This window comes from Pseudonaja textilis, chromosome 6 (genome assembly GCF_049901715.1).
Source record: "Pseudonaja textilis isolate UNSWEBS1 chromosome 6, rPseTex1.2, whole genome shotgun sequence".
Classification (NCBI taxonomy): Eukaryota; Metazoa; Chordata; class Lepidosauria; order Squamata; family Elapidae; genus Pseudonaja; species Pseudonaja textilis.
In genome coordinates, this window is record NC_141995.1 from 61804506 (window position 1) to 61822015 (window position 17510).

Genomic DNA, 17510 nt, shown 5'->3' on the forward strand with positions numbered 1-17510 from the left:
TGCTGAACACTGTCACACATATTTCTTGGAAGTAAGCCCTATTTAATTCAGTGGGCATCATTTCTGAGTGGCCTTGTGTGAGATTGTGGAATAAAAATTCAGTCTCTATACAGTATAGTATTTTAGTGGCCCAGATAAAACAATCTGGCTTTCTGATTGGAGGAGCCTCTTCTACCAGCTGGATCAAATGGAATTCTACCTGAAGAAATCCAGCAAGTTCTGAAGGAACAGAAGTATTTCTAAACTCTGGAAAAGTGGTTGCTGAATACCTTGAAGGAACTGTGATACAAATCATTTGGGTCACCGAAATTTGATTTGATAATAGTGAGCAACAATATAAGGGCAGCACACGTGTAATTGATTTGTTCCCTCTCTGTGACTTTGACATTTCCGTGTTTTGTGCTCAGTGACAATTAATCCAATTATATACACTGATAGGTTGAGAGACGGTTTTTAACAAAGCAGTTAATTTGCAACTTCCCCTTTTCACTGCAGCTTTCCATTTTGGGGTGGGGGGTGGGCGGGGGGAGAAATCCACCTTGTAATCCAATCTGTCATTTATTTTTCTCTGATTTTACTGTCTTCTGGGCAATTCCCACCCACCCCCTCCCTGAAAAACAATGAAGACTCCATCAACTTGATCTCAGCCAGAAAAACAAGAAAGACAAACTCTGCAGACCAGCCAGCGAAGGAGAAGAGACAGCAAGTTAGTATATTATGGATTGCAGAGGCTTTCAAGAAATGAAAGAGAGGATGTCACCAACGCTCTCCACTCTGGACTATAAAAAGCTTCCTGGCAGCCAAGAATTAGATGTTTCTGTGTTTTTGCTGCCATCTGTGGTCACTTCTGCAGGCCAGATGTGGTCACCCATAATATCATTCAAGGAGGTCTGTAGCATCTGGAGCAGAAGAAGGTAGAAGACAAATGAGGCAGGGCAGCGTAAAGCCAGGCTGAAGAGAAGCGCTTGTTAACGATTCTGCTTTTTATGTTGGAAGCAAAATTTATCCTTAATCTTGGTTGTCCCAAAGGTGCTTTTTCAAGGTGCTTTTTCAAGAGGCACTGGACTTTCTGGTTTTGTTTTCTTTGAAGGGGCTTGTTTCGCTTCTCATTCAAGAAGCTTCTTGAGCTCAGGTTATAGCTTCTTGGTTGAGATGTGAAACATCTTCAAAGAAAAACTAGGGAGTCCAATTGCTCCTTGAAAAATAATCTTTCGGACAACCATCACCTGGACGACTGAGAATCTCAATAGACACTTACCCTTGGTTATTTACTTAGCGTATGACACATTATCCATGGACTAGCAATTTATATTAACATTTCATCTTAATCCGAGTTAAAGTAATGCTAAGTCTAGTTAATTCTTTAATTCTAGTTAAGGAAAAGATTCCCGAGAGAGTTCTGAATAGTTGGTAATCTTAAAGAAGCTGCCTAATCCCAGATTGTGTTGGAGCTAGTGACTTGGTTATGAGAAGGAAATAAGGCACACTTAATAGATACTTTCCCTTTATTATTTCATTAATTCGCCTTATACTGTACTTTTGCCTGCAGAAAAGGTGTCTAACAAGCAAGGCTTTTCCGTTAGCTTCCTAAGGGTAATGGTCCAGGGCACTCTGCAGGTGCTCGGAGATTCATTAATGGCTGGCTGTTATGTTGAGGTTGATTTTTATTTATTTATCTATCGACCTACCTACCTACCTACCTACCAATTGATCTACCTACCTACCTACCTACCTATCTACCTACCTATCGATCAATCTATCTATCTATCTATCTATCTATCTATCTATCTATCTATCTATCTATCTATCTATCTATCTATCTATCTATCTATCAATCTACCTACCTATCTACCTACCAATCAATCTACCTACCTATCAATCTACCTACCTATCTACCTACCAATCTATCTACCTACCCACCTACCTATCTACCTACCTACCCACCCACCTACCTATCTATCTATCTACCTACCTATTTATTTTGTCAGTCGCTTACAAGATAATAGGTATAAGTATATGCATAGCTCTGTATGCCGATCCGCCCAGAGAACTCCACGAAATCAAGTTAACCCCCAGTCTTGCTAAAACCAACCAACCAACCAACCAACCAACCAATCCATCCATCAACAAAACCGACGCAAAAATCAGATGCACGGGAGACGAACCGTAGTAACGGGAAGGAGAGAAGGAGCCCCCCCCCCCCGAGGAAGAGGTGGGGTTTGAAAGCTTGGGATCCCCTCGAAGAGCGAAGGGAAGGGACTTGGCAGGCGGTGTCCGCGCTCAGCCGCTCACGTACTCCTCCGGCTCCAGGGAGTCGACCAGATGTAGCTTGGGGGGGGGGGGGGCTCGGCTTGAGGAGCGGGCCCGACTTCCTCCTAGTCCTCCGGGGGGGCTTTTTGCCTTTCGGCGTGTACCGGATCGTTGTCTGAGGCTGGAAGAGCGTTTTGCGTGTGTGCTGGTGGCGGGATCGTCCGCCCCCCTCCTCTCCTTTTTCTCCCCCCACCTCCCACCCCACCCCGCTCGGCTCCTTCCTTCCTTCCTCCCCCCCCTCCATTCCTCCTCCTCCTCCTCCTCCTCCTTTTCCCCGCTGATCTCCTCTCCGGACCGGGCGTTTAAAGCGACGGGGGGAAAGGCGCACCCCCAGCCTTGAAGGATGGCAAGGGAAGATGGTTTCTGCCAAGGAGCCAACGGTCGCTATGTTGTCGGGTCTGTCGATCATCTTGGGCCACTTCCTGGGCTGGGCGACCTGGTAAGCGCCTCGGGTCCTCCGCGCTTCTCCGCTTCGTTGCCGCCGCTGCTGCTGCTGCTTCTCCGGTTGCCTCGCACCTGTACCTGATGCCCAGAATTAGGACGGGAGGGAGGGAGGGAGGGAGGGGGGCAGAAAATCGGGAGGGGTGGGTGAGGACCAGCGAGGCAAGGATCCATTGCCCCTCCCTCCCTCCCTCCCTCCCCACTATGGTGGCTTTTCTTTCTCTCTCCCTTTTCCTGATTTTTTTTCGTCTCTTGTTGCCCCCGGGGGTTTCACGCTTCCTTTTTTCCTTTCCTTCCTCGCTTCCAGTCTCTCCACGCTCCCGGGACAGCTCCGAAAGGAAGAGAAATTATGGCCGGAGAATTTTACGCGCATCCTGGACCGTCTCTTGGATGGCTACGATAACAGGCTGCGTCCCGGATTTGGGGGTACGGTTCCTGCCTGCGGGGTCCCTGGGCTGTCTGGGATGAGTCTGTGCCTTCAACTGTGAGGGGTGGTGGGGGGAAAAAATGTGCCTTTGAAAACAGAACCCGAAGTAATTATGGTGGTCTTTCACATTCCTCCCCACGCCCCTTGTGGAGTTGTGGCAGATGTGGGGGCTGGCTCCATCTCTTCTCTTCTCTTGCTCCCACAGATGAGTTTGAGGAGGGGAAGAGAAGGCAGGCGGGGATCCCCCTGTCCTCCCCCTCCATAACTCCCCCTCTTCTCCCCCCCCCCCCAGCTCCCCAAGGGGACCTATTGAACCAAGGAACCTCACAAAAGAAAGCCTTTAAAAATCATTCCCCTCTCTTGAAAAGTAGCTGCTGAAATACCTTGTAGGAACCGTAATACAAATTATCTGGGTTATAGTGAGCAACAATGTAAGGGCGCACACACGCACACACACACACACACACACACACACACACACACACGTAACTTATTAGTTCTGTATCTGTGACTTTGAGAACCCCTCAGACCGGCCATTCAAGTGAATGCCACGCATTTAAGTCCAGGAGGAACTTTTCCTCTTCCAACTCACACCCCCTTGGTGAGCTAACCAGAGCTAGTGACTCCCAACTACCAAAGCAGATTTGATGCCAATTCACACGCCGCTTTTCTCCTCTCAGCTTCTGCCTCACCTCTGTCTGTTTGACTCTCTCTCTCAATTTCTCTCTCTCTCTCTCTCTCTCTCTCTCTCTCTCTCTCTCACACACACACACACACACACACACACCACCACCAGTCCTGTGGGTCTTGTCCACTGGGAGTTGGGAGAAGTTGGCAGTGGGTTGTCTGGATTGTGCCACTTTGTGGGCAGAAATTGCTCGACGTTCTGTCAAAGTAGAACAAGTGCAGCTGTTGCTTCTTGCTGAAAAACACACACCCGCACGCTCCAGTAGTGACAGCAGGGAGGAAATATGTAAACAACCCAAGGCTTGAGATTTTGCACCTGCATCTAATTTGTTCTTGGCAGCCATGTTCACTTTCAACCCCCCCACCATTTTTTGCAGTTTATAGCAGCCGAAAGTGTATAGCCCCCCCATTTGCCCTTTTTAGTAATATCCGTGCTCTCCACGGATGAAAGGATCTTGAAAGAATCTCTTATCTATCTCTCCATGTATCTCAGACACTGGATTCCTCCCAGATGTTTCTAACTCTGCTATTCTCACAGCCCAGCATTGAAATCCACAGTTTTGGTGGCTAACTCAGAATTGATCCATGGTCAGATTTGTGGATAGAACTTTGGGTTATGAACCGAAGAGGGACTAACAGCTTGTACTATCACTCAACCATCCTTTTACGTTCATGATTAAGTCCTGAGTGGTTGGGTTGAGCATTTTTTTCCCACCAGAGATGGGTATCTGTGAAAATGTAGGAGGAGGCCGTGGAAAGATCTTCCTGGGAACATTGTAAGAAGATTTAGTCGAAGCTTGTCCCCTAATGTATTTCTTTCTTTGAATGTTTAGTTTAGACATGTGACTCCTGTACAAGAGCAATTATTCTGCCAATTTCCATATGCTTTCCTTTTCATCCATTTAAGGATGGGAAAGATAAATATAGCTAATCTTATCAAAACACATCGAGAATTGGTTCCATAAATTCAGTTGGGCTTTTCTATTGTCTTCTGTGTATTTTTGTCTTGAATGATGTATGTTCTAGGCTTACAAAGATATTTTCTTATCCTAGATGTTTAGATGCGGTTGTCTTTTCCAGTCTAATAACTTCCAGATAGATTAAGTCTACAAATTCTCACGTTGGTTCAGAGTTATGGGAACTGTAGTCTGGAGGCTTTTTATTGGAGAAGGAAATTCACTTTTTAAAGTTAGGGAAGCCTCTTTAGCAGGAAGATTGGAATACTGCCAGGACTGAAACGTATCAGTCATTTGGGTTTTTTGAGTCGAAAAGGAAAGCGGGCTTGCGTTTACAGTTTGGGACAAGCAGTTCCAAATCGATTGGGCAAATATAAGTAGAGTTTTAAAAGCATTTTGTTATGCAATGTAGAAGAAGCTTCAAAATGGCTGAGGGAAATGAAGAGGAAACAAGCAAAAAGTACTACTTGGTCCAAGTGGAAGAGAGCCATCCTATCCAGATGGACTGGAAAAGGGTCCCTGCTGACTTCAGTGGAAATTACATTTGGGTGAAAAATTTTCTGATTCTCAAAATGGTGCCTGTCAGTTCTGTAAATTGCAACCCAGTCAATGGCTATGTAAGATTAATGAGACAGACTTTATATCTCCATAATGAGGGCTGGATTTTGTTAGAAATTGCTAGTGAGGAAAGGGTCAATCTGTGAGTTGTAATCTAAACCATATATATGTAGGTCAGAAAGAGAAGTCCCATCTGCACAGGGAAATTGGCAACTTAGACTTTAAAATTTAAGTTGGGTACTTTTTAAAAATCACATGAATATTTTCAGACATGCATATGTTCTTTAATAATCACAGCCTTAGGGTCTTGGGATAATAGGAAGTGCTTCTAACTCAAATATTTAGGTATTATTGGTCTCCTTCTAATTTATTTTTCTCTTTAAAAATATAAAACTGTTTTGTACACTCGGTATCCTGAGAACGTTTCAGGGCTATTTAGATCTAGTAATTCCTGTCTAGTTTTAGCATTACTTGAGATATTGTCTGATGCTGTGTCTTTCTTGCCTTTGTATGCTTCACTACAGGATACCTAAGGGAAATGTTTAAAAAAATAGTAAGCTTAAACCTGCCATCTGAATGTCCAGTAACTTTTTGCTGGATGTACATTGAGCGTCCTGTTTTGATGTGCCTGTGATAAAAGAGGTCAGCTCCACCTATACACTGAATTGTCTTGCACAATTGTTGCTTAGTGTACCTACAAAGTGCTTTTTCAAAAGGCAACTGGACTGTTTGTTGCTTGAGGAACAAATAATCCAGTTGCCTTTTGAAAAAGCACTTTTTAGACAACGATGACCTGGATGACTGAGAATCTCCACAGACAATGCCTGGTATACTTGTCAGAGTAGTTCAATCCAGATAATGGAGTTTATGATGATTAGATTAAACTGTATAAGGGGTGGTAAAAAGTCTTCACGTATCCAAAGATCACATGAGTAGGAAAATATCCACAGTGGCCATCAAGGACTGCAAAAAAATATTTCTGATTCCTGAAAAGATATATTACTATGCAGCATTGACACGGATAGGATGTGGCTGTAAAACCTGGATTCTGGATGGTGATATTATCCTTCTCCTCATAACTATAGGTGTATATCTTCATTTGCTTATTTCACACAGTTAAATTAACCTAAGAATTGCTGAATGGATACTATCTCTGGTGGCAAAATCAAGTCAGTGTTTATTTATGTCGCACCAAACAGCCAAAGGATTTCAGAGTCTGAATTCTAAAAACAGATTCAGGGGAAAGAACAGGTGGTAGCAGCTATGTAAAAATGGAAGCAGATTAAATAAAAGAAGACAATGTCATCGTCTCAGGTACAAACACTTCCAAATATTTATCTTAGTAGACATTACAGCAGGACATCAGTAATCAAACTGGTTACTTTTTGGTGTACTTTAAATACTACAATCCCATAATCAGGTTTAGGAGAGTTGAGATCCGAAGGTCTCAGATGGCCTATGTCTTACATCGTGGGTCCCCAATCCCTGGGCTGTGTGAGTAATAATGACTTAGGTTAAGTCACACGTTGGGCTATGTTGGTATGTGAGAATCACTTTGGGAGACAGGAGGAAAAGCCTCATATTGGACCAGAGACTTGTAATGGATGTCTCAAGCAAAGAAGAGAGAAGGGATGCTAAATGTTTCAGAAGAGACCTTCCTAGTTTTCTTCAGGGTAAATGAAAGGATGGGAAAATATTTTCAGTTGTGCACGATTCTGATAATAATGTAACCTTACAATAAAGGTAAAGCTACTACTCCTGAATTGGACTATCTTATGGGACTAACAGATAAAAAGGATATGAATACTTTTGGTAGCAATGACATGCAAATGTATCTCTCCCCTCCAAAATCACTGAAAACCTATAGAATAGGCCTGCAATTTTCTACTGATTCCAGCTCTAGGGAAGTTTGTATGTAGTATATGAAACAAATTGTCACCTAGGAACTTTGAAAAACCAGGGTTTACAGAGCGTGACTTGATTTAAATACACATTTAGAATTGAAGGTTAATTCCATGGAACTTCATAAAAGGAAAACCTTAAAAAAATCATTTCCCTCTCTTTCAAAGCAATAGAATCAGGGGTTATCCTGTGAAGCTACCTGGAAAAAAGATATAGAAAAGGCAACATAAAAATTACTTCACGTAGCTCATACTTTATCTGTGGAATGAATTACTACCAGGCATGGCGACAGCCACGAACCTGGATGACTTTAATGCAGCATTTATCCAAATTATGGTGGCAAGTCAGCCGAGAGCAGTTAGTCTTGAAGACCCAGGCTTAATGCTGAGATGGGGGCAGGATGCCCCCAATTTCCCAGTTGCAGGGTAGGATAGTATGTCTTCCCCTTCTGAATTTGAGGACCCTAGAAGCAACCCTAGAAGCAACAGCTGTTGCAGGAAATAAATGCTGGTGTCAACTCATAAAACATTTTCTACACACGTTTTATAGTTGCCAACAGAAAGAAGAGGGAGTTATCTGGAAGTCATGGAGAGCATGATTGATGACTCTTGACTATGGATGCGTTTTGTTGGAGAATATGAATTATAATATACCCAGAGGGGTGGGGAAAAAAGCAGGGCTAAGGATGACAGTGAATTATGTGTCACAGAGTCGGCGATGCCCAGGTCATGCCGACATGTTGACTTCCAATAAATCCTTTGAAGTTTTGGGAGTTTGACTCGAGACTTATGATTTAATTGGGATAACACCAGAATCCTGACAGCTGGACTAAAAAGGTTTGATTCAGCACAACTCTTGGGATATTAAACCCTTGTTCAGAGTTAGATTATTACTTCTCTTTGAATTATGTAGCTCAAAAATCTTTTTTGTTTGTTTGTAAAAAAAGATATTAAACTATATCCAATTAGTTTAGATCATATCTAACCACGTGTTGGTTGTGTCTGTGTGTCTGTGTGCAGTAGCGTAGGTCTCTTTAAATTAAACTAAAATATATATTCTTAACAATACAGCTGTGCATAAGTGTACAGGAAAAAATTTCAGAACAATACCAGCTGATTAATCATTAAAAAATTAACTGTCCAAATCAACGATTTTATCTTCCCTGGATGGGTTTTTTTTGTTATTAATAAATCCTCATAATAAAAATAACCCTTTTCTCTCTCTCTAGTGAATCATTCATTGATAAAGTAGAAAATAAAAAAATAAGATTGGGAAGGCAAGCTATCCCAAGAGTTAAAAAGTTATTATTAACATTGCTTTACAATAGGAGTGTCAAACCCAATTTCATTGAGAGCTGCCTCAGCATTAGTTATTTTATTTAGTTTAGTTTAGTTTGTCAAGCATGTATAAGACAACAAGTATGAGTATAAGTACTTATAAGTATAAGTATATTTTTACCACCGGTTCGGTGAGCGTGGCTTGGTGGTAAATGTGCCAGATGTGCCAAATATGCACTTTATGCAGGCATAGAGGCATTAGCACAGGCGCAGAGGCATTCTAACTCACCTCCTGCAAGCCTGCATGATCCCGGTTGCTTTTGCAGCTGCTGTGCAGCACTCTTCTGTGCCACGCAAAGCAGCTGTGCTTCAAATTCAGAGGATAAAGGTGAGTATGGGAGCACCAGTGGGTGGGTGGGCCCAACAGCAGAGCAGTGGAGAGAACCGGTTCTCAGTCTCCGCTGCTCATCACTGCTACCTGCTCAGCAGAACTGGGCTGAACCGGTAGAATACCTCTACTGGTATGAACATAACATATAAACATATAAGTATAAACTGGTATAAGTATGTACATAAATGAGTAGGAATAAATGGGAGCAGTAGGACAGGGACGGTAGGCACACTGGTGCATTTATGCACGCCCCCCTACAGACCTCTTAGGAATGGAGTGAGGTCCATGGTAGACAGTTTAAGATTAAAGTTTTGGGGGTTTAAGGATGTAACAACAGAGTCAGGTAGTGCATTCCAGGCATTGACCACTCTGTTGTTGAAGTCGTTTTTTTTTGCAATCGAGTTTGGAGCGGTTTACTTTGAGTTTGTATCTATTGTTTGCTTGTGTGTTATTATGGTTGAAGCTGAAGTAGTCATGGACAAGTAGGACATTGAAGCAGACAATTTTGTGTACTCAAGCTTAGGTCAGACCGTAGGTGGCGTAGTTCTAAGTTGTCTAGGTCCAAAATTTCAAGCCTGTTGGCCTCTATTGCGAGCAGAGGAGTAGAATACTCTTCTCATGAAATACCTCTGGATTCGTTCAATTGTATTAATGTCCATTATACAGTGTGGATTCCAGGCAGATGAGCTGTATTTGAGAATTGGTCTGGTGAAGGTTTTGTATGCCCCAGTTTGCAGTTCAATGTTACTCGAAAAGAAGCTTCACAAAAGGTTAACAACTCTTAATGCCTTTTTGGCAATGCTGTTACAGTGAACTCTGGGGCTTAGATCTTTTGAAATGAGTACTCCTAGGTCCTTGACAGAGTGAGGGTAATCTACGAGGTTGTATCTGCCCAGTTTGTATTAGTGTTCTGATTTTTGTTGCCAATGTGTAAGACAGAGCATTTGTTGGTTGAGATTTGAAGTTGCCAATTGTTTGACCATTCTGCCACATAGTCAAGGTTGCTGTGTAGAGCCGCAGTATTGTCAATGGTATTAAATAGTTTTACATCATTGCAAAGGTCATTTATGTAGATTAGAAAGAGAGTGGGTCCTAGAATGTTGCCTTGGGGGAGACCATTGCTAACTGGTGCAGGATTTGATAGGGCACTCCTTATTTTGACTACTTGTTGCCTGTTTGACAGGAATGCAGCTATCCATTTGTGCAGTTATCCAGAAATGCTATGAGTGTAGTTTTAACAGTAGTTTGTCGTGTACCACTGAATCAAAAGTTTTGCAGAAGTCTATGTAAATTGTGTCTATTGTTTTACCCTGGTCGAGTTGTGTAGTCCAAATGTTTTTGAGGGGTAGGAGTTGTAGACTATAGGACAAATTTTTCCTGAAACCAAACTGTTTGTTAGAGAGTAGGTTGTTTGTCTCTAAGTGGAGGGTAATGGATCGGTTGATGATTGATTCCATGATTTTGTAGGTGACACAGCATAATGAGACTGGTCTGTAATTTTCAACTAGGCTGGGGTCTCCATTTTTGAAGATAGGAATGTCCGTGGCTAAAGACTATAGCTTGGGCAAAGTGCTGGATCTTAAAGATATCTCATAGATTGTGCTTAGTGATTTGGCTATGGCAGTGGAAAGCTTTTTAAAGAAGTAAGCACATAATCCACCGGGGCCACTACATAGAGATGGTTTTAGTTTGCATAGTGCCTTTTCAATGTAAATAAAATCAATATGTAGTAGAGCATTGCAATTAGTTGTGGTACAATTAGGAAATGTGAGGCATGAGCCATTGCTGTTGACAAAGACTGAACTGAAGCACATGTTGAAAATATTGGCTTTAACGGCTTCATCATTACAGTTTTTTCTGTTAGGCCCTTTTAGGGGTGGCATGGTTTTCGAGTCTTTGAGTTTGGTGTTTACAAAATTATAGAAGGCACGTAATAGTTTGTGTGTAATAGTTTTTCCTCTTATTTGCAGTAATAATTGGTGCATTCTATCTTTATCTGATGGCATGGGGTTTTGTAGTGGCTTTTAAAGTTAGCTACGTAGCTAGTTTTGTTTTTTCATCAAAGATATATTTTTTTTATTGGAGTTTCCTTATTGTTATATGTAATTTGTTTTTTTCTGGCTTTGGGGATTACTATTGGTACATATAGTTTAATGACTCTTGACTTCAAGCAAAAAAAATTTATAATGGTTTTCAACAGTATTACAGCCAGTGAATAGAATATGCCAACTGAGAGATGAGAGGTCAGCAGCTATGAGATCATAGTTGGCTTTTTAAAAGTTATATTTTGAAGTTCTGTCATTATGACCTCTTTGCAGGGATGTAAACTGAAACAAAAGCCAATCATGCTGTGGTCACTGTTAGAAAAAGGTTCTTTTATTTGTAGTCAATAAATTGCGTTCAAACTGTTAAAGAAGATGAGATCAAGGCAGTTGTTGAGTCTAGTGTTGTTTGTTACTAATTGATCCAATCCCAGAGTAGTAATGGTATTGTACAGGGTTGCATGTATAGATTCAGTTATACATTTGTTTAGGGCCCAATTAATTAGAGGTAGATTGAGGTCACTAAGAAAGATAATAGAGTGTGAGCAGGAGGCTGCCCATGTTAGTAGAGCAGTTAGCTTGTTTGCACGGTTGAGGTCGTAATCGGGGCTCTGTAACGTGGTAAGAAGTGACGTTTGGTATTTATGGACAGATCGCAGATGATGGTCTCAAGAAGATCAATCTCCTGTGTAACTTGAACCTTTTTCAGATCTAGGGACTTTTTATAGAAAATGGTAACACTTCCCCCTCATGGTTTTCATGGTCAGATTGGAAAACATGGTAGTCACATACTGTGGTAATGGAGTCTGAAATACATTCAACCACTTCTTGCAGACAAAGATTAGATTGAAAAGGGCTGCATTTAGTAGTAGTAGTAATTCAGGCATTTTATTTGTGAGGCTTCTTGCGTTCAGCAACTTGCATTTAAGGTCTGTAGTGGTGGACCTGGAAGAAGTTGGGGGTGTGCGTGCCTAGTTTTGTTGTTGGGGGGTGGTTGTTGGGATGTGTGAAGTTGGTCTTGCATTTGATACAGTCAGCGCAGTAGTCGATGTATTGATCTGTCTCACCTTGGTCCTGGCATCTTTTAAGCTCTGAGCGGAGCTCACGGATCGTTGTAGTATTGACAAGTCAGGCCGTGAGTGAAGTTTCTTATGGTGAGTACTGCTTTTTGTGAATGAGTTTGTTGTGTAAATGAATTGGTGTTTTCTGGTTTCACTTTTGCAAATGATTCTGCAGAATCATGGGGCCACCGAGCTGTCGCTGTTTTTGAACTTTGGGCTGTCGCAAATAATGTCAATGATTTCGTCAGGAATGATGGTCAATGTGTTGAAAGTTGCTGATGATGTTGCGGATCTTTGTGATGTCTGAATTGTTGGTGTCCTCAAGCCCAAATAAGATGGCATTGGGACACTTCTGTTCACATTCAATTGCGTCTTTTACAAGGATGGAGTTGTTACTCGCAGATTGTTGTCTTTGACGAGGTTGGAGATGTTACTCACAAGATGGTTTCCTATGGCTGTTGAGTTGGGGTAATAATTTGGGTTGGAGTTTCACTTGGAGTTTCACTTTTTCTGAGTTATATATTTTTTTTCTAGGGATGCTAACTGCGCTTCATGTTGCACTTCGACAGTGTTTTCCCTTTCAAGTAGAATAATAAATTTGTCCAGTCTGGGTCTACATGATGTGCAGAGAATGGAAACCCAAATTTGGAGGTTTTTAGTGAAGTTTATTATAAGAATTGGTCTAAGCTTTTGTTTAAACCCAAGCACTTGTTGTGAACGCATGTCACAAAGTAAGCATTTCATGGTATTCTTGTTCTCTTTGAAGGCTTCTGTACAGATAAAGCATATCCAGGGGTCCTGTGGATCATCCGTAGAGATCACCTTTTTGTGGGGTGAGGGTTTGGCAGTGGAGTGTTTTTTGGATGGCATGGTAAGGTTTTCAGTGGTGGCACTTGTGTCAGGAAAGTTCACAGAGCAACGATAAAAAGAGACGAGGTATTTACTGTCCATTTTGTTTAACTTCTGCTTAAATTTCTAGAGCTGCACTTGATTAAACAGCCTCAGTGTTTTGCTCTAAACAGCATATATATTTCCTTGCACCTCCCATTTCTGCCAGCAGGTGTCACTGCTACTATGCTTCTCCCCACTGCGTTTTGTATAGTTCTGTTTTTGTATAGTTCTATGTTTTTTGTATAGTTCTGTGTTTTTGTTTTGTATAGTTCTATGTTTTTGTTTTGTATGGTTCTTATGCTTCTCCCCAGCTGTTCCCACTTAATCATTTAGATCTTTTATCTTGGATCCTATGGAACTTCTTGGAAGGAAAGATCTCCGTGTGTTCAGGTAGCTGTTGGGTTGCTAGGAAGGAAAGATCTTTGTGGGGTAGACGGAGGGCGGCACCGCTCAGAGGCTAAAGATGGCAGTAGCAGTAGCCGGAGGCAGCGGCTTTGGCCAATTGCAACTGAGCGGTACACTGGAAGTTTTGTGGATCACTTGGATCTTTTCTCTTGGATCCCCTGGAGTTTAGCTGAAGAAAACTTCAGGTATTATGAGCAACATGACATAAGTATTACTGTATTTGAGGGGCTGCCACAAAGATGAAGAGGTCAACTTATTTTCCACAGCACCAGAAGGCAGGGTAAGAAGCAGTGGATTGAAACTATTCAAGGAGAGAAGCAACCTGGAATTAAGGAAAACTTTCTAACAGTTAGAACAATTAACCAGTGAAACAGCTTGTCTTCTGAAGCTGAGTGCTTCATCACTGGAGGTCTTTAAGAAGAGACTGGACAGCCACTTGTGTGGTGACCTGGGATGTGGCACAACGGCAACACAGTCAGTTAATAAGTGTCCCTTTATTAGCTTCAACTTTGCCCCCAATGTCCAGGTTACCTTCTGGCTGGAGAAAAATTCTCTCAGGAGCAGCCTTTGACTGCAGAGAATCAAGTCCAAAACATGGTCAACAAAAACTGTAACTATAAGTCCAATCTAGCCAAAATGAGGTAATTTGTTTGGCAGGGCAGGAGCAAGAATTCCAGGCGTGAAGGCACGGCACGGAACTCACACGGCTGGAAAGACGCCAGGAACACAGATAAGCAAAGTCAACACAAGATAAAGTCAGGTTTGCTCCTAGCAGCTGCCACAGTCAGCATTCAGTTCTAATGAAGGGAATCAGGTCCCTTTCCTCCCCCATAAGCCAAGCAACCCACGTTGCTCTCTTCTCCGTTCCTCCCTGTGTGTCCTAGGATGAAGAGGGGGTGGGCCTGGGTCTTCCTCTGAACTTCCTCCCCCTTGTTCTATCTCTCCCCTGCTCTGCCCAGTCAGGCTTTGCCCTTCCCCCACCTCCTCCAAAGCCAATGAAGCCACACTCCCACTCCCTGTCAGCTGTTCATCTTCCTCCTCGGATTCAGACTCCGACAGGGGCATGACAACTTGTCTGAAATGGGATAGGTTCTACTGCTTGAGCTGGGGGTTGGACTAGAAGACCTCCAAGGTCCCTTCCAGCTCTACTCTGATTGATTGGAGTATCTAAATTTATGAGACATAAAAGACTTTTTCAAAGCACGTCCTCAACCAGAGAAAGTCAAGTTATAAATAGAAAGCGGAGATAGAGATTGGCATTGGAATTTTTTTCTTTCCTCTCTTTCCAAAGCTGATATTGTAAATGTTTTTATAAATGCTGATTTTAAAATAGGAACAACAAGAGCAAATTGTGTAGTAACCAGTAAATTTGTAGCTCATGGTTGTCACAAAAATAAAACTGAACTATTTTGGGAGGAAAAAAATAGAAACTTACATATTGTTTGATCTTGTTTTTGTAAATATGAATACTTCATTGAACAGATCATTTTGGCTGTGATGGGTTTCAAAGACCAGTCATTGTGCAGGGTGCCAAGATGTCTGTCTACATACGTAGCGTTTATTACTTTTATACCATTTTTACAAGCAAGGAAGAGTAACTTAGATACAGCATTCTGATTGGTGAAACCCCCAACCAATTCTTAAGAATAGTGGTGATGTTAGTAAGGTGAGATCATGTACAAGTCCGGGACTTTCCAACCTAAGAAAGATAGGGAATGAGATCATGCAAGTAGCAAAGAGGCCCAGATAGGTTTTTAAACACTGCAGTGTGCTGCTAGCACCATCTGCAGGATCTCAATAGCTACTACAGGCTTTCATGGAAGAACTGAAAATTGCTACTTATACTCACGTACATCCGCAGGAAAGCAGGTAAACCTCACTGTGCATGATTCTGATTGGGGCATACAAGACATGAAGAACTTGTGAGTGCAAATATAAATGTTTAATTTTAATCCTTTGGGGAAAAATGTGATTGCAATATAAAGACTACCTAATGCCAGATGATCCCAGGCAGTTTATTGTTTAAAATACATACCAACTCAGAATACCAACTCAGCAATGGGCAAGCGTAAATAGCATTCGAACCTCACACTGTATCTGCTGGGACTCTCTGAATAAATGGAGTATATATCCTCCTCTCAGTGTGGCAGTGGGGTCCTATATCAAACTGTAGATCATATTGTGACTGTAAGCTAAAGGCATATACCAGTCTAGTATCTGATTTTTAAAAATACAGGTAGTTGTGTACTTATGACCACAATTGAGCCCAAATTTCTCTTGTTAAGTGAGACATTTGTTAAGTGAGTTTTCTCCCATTTTGTGACATTTTTGCCACAGTTGTTAAGTGAATCTGTTAATAAGTTAATTAATAAGTTAGCAACTTGGTTGTTAAGGGAACCTGGCTTTCCCGTTGACTTTGTTTGTCAGAAGGTTGCAAAGGTTGACCCCAGAATGCTGCAAGTATCATAAGTATGAATCAGTTACCAAGCACCTGAATTTTAATCACGTGATCATGGGGATTCTGCAAAAGTTGTAAACTGTAAAAATAGTTATAAGTCACCTTTTTCAGTGCTGTTATAACTTTGAACGGTCATTAAATAAATTGTCAAAGCATTTGGCAGCATGATTACCTTCATAAAGGAGCAACACCCAGCACACAGAGACCTAGACATTAACAGTGGTTTAATATACAACAGGTATATACAGATAATATACATGTGGTAGCAAAATACTTTTACAAGCAAGCTTTTCTTCTTCTTCTTCTTTTCTTGAATATTGGCTACAAGGAAAGAGAACCACGTCCTCTAATGGTTGCCTTTATATACATACCTCTTAAGAGGAACTTTACTCTCCAGCCTTAAAGGGAAATACCCATACTCTGTTGAATCACTCTTGTTACATCAGCCAGACTTACATCAGCTTCACAGCATTGTGCAGCTACTCACTGCTGGTCAGTTCTTAAATCTTAATACCTTAATACTCCTCCATTTAATACTGAACAGCAGATAAACCAAACTCTTTAACACCGTTATTCTTTCCACAGATACAGGCTTCTTTAACTCTTATGCAGCCTCTTTAACATTGCAGCATTTAATAAACATTTACACTGGTACAGCTTCTTTTACATTCCAATTACAGTGTCAGCAAACATCATCTGTGTAACACCATTTGTGCCTTTTTCCCTTCTGCCAATCTCATTATTAACATTATTAACTTTGGAAATCATATCTGACACTGAATGCTCATACCCCGCTTGCTGTGAACTGTTCTGTTGTTGCTCCTATTAGATCTCCTTGATATTATATGTTCCTGTGTCTGTTACAGGTCTCTCTTCTTCTATATCCTCTGTATTTCCTCTTTTTATCACAGGTCTATCCTCTTTTATCCAGATATCTATATCTGACCTGGTGTCCTGTCTGTCCTTCCCTGTCTCACTGTCTGGTATACTAGGATTACTCATTGGCATAAACACTTCATGATTCGCATGTACCTTGTTCCAATTATTCTGCTCCACGAGACTAGCAGATCTGGAAATCATTACCTGTTTGGTACCATCTGTAAATCTGTATCCTTTTGTTCCTGGCTCATATCCAACAAACCTTAACTTCCTGGCCTTACACTGTCCTTTTCTCCTGGCACCTTTCAGAATATGTACCCAGGCATAGCTGCCAAATGTCCTCAAATGGGTTAATGAGGGTTTCCTACCATGTAACATAAAATATGGCATCTCTTGTATTGCCACACTCTATAACCTGTTAATAATATAATTTGCTCTCCTCATGGCTTCCCTCCAGTATTCTTTACGCATCAGCAAGCAATGCATCCTTCATTGTTTGTATTACACCATTTTATCGTTCAGCCACTCCATTTTTTGCTGGTGAGTATGGATTGGTTCTTCTGTGTATAATCCCCAGACTGCTTAACCATTTTTGGAACTTGTCAAGACATAAACTCTGATCCCCTGTCCATTTGTAACTGACATATCTTATACCCATATTGTCTCTCTACCATTGTTACCCATTGCCATGAATTGTTGCAACACCTCAGTTTTATTTTTCAGTAAATAACAAAACCCATATCTACTATAACCAGCCACTAAGGCATATCTAGCTCCTCCCAAAGAGGAGGAAAGGGCCAATCAAATCAGCATAAACTAATTGCA

General features: G+C 41.6%; 1 protein-coding gene across 1 annotated transcript in view; it reads left to right on the top strand.

Annotated features, from left to right (window-relative positions):
* The first annotated feature begins 2618 nt into the window (after positions 1–2618).
* The window catches only part of LOC113435871 (gamma-aminobutyric acid receptor subunit alpha-4-like), a 53656-nt gene continuing 38764 nt past the window's right edge, over positions 2619–17510 (top strand). Inside the window, exons 1-2 of the mRNA XM_026699973.2 lie at positions 2619–2749; positions 3059–3177. Coding sequence (XP_026555758.1) covers positions 2667–2749; positions 3059–3177 — 202 coding nt within the window. The 5' untranslated portion in view covers positions 2619–2666. The remainder of the gene's footprint in view (positions 2750–3058; positions 3178–17510) is intronic.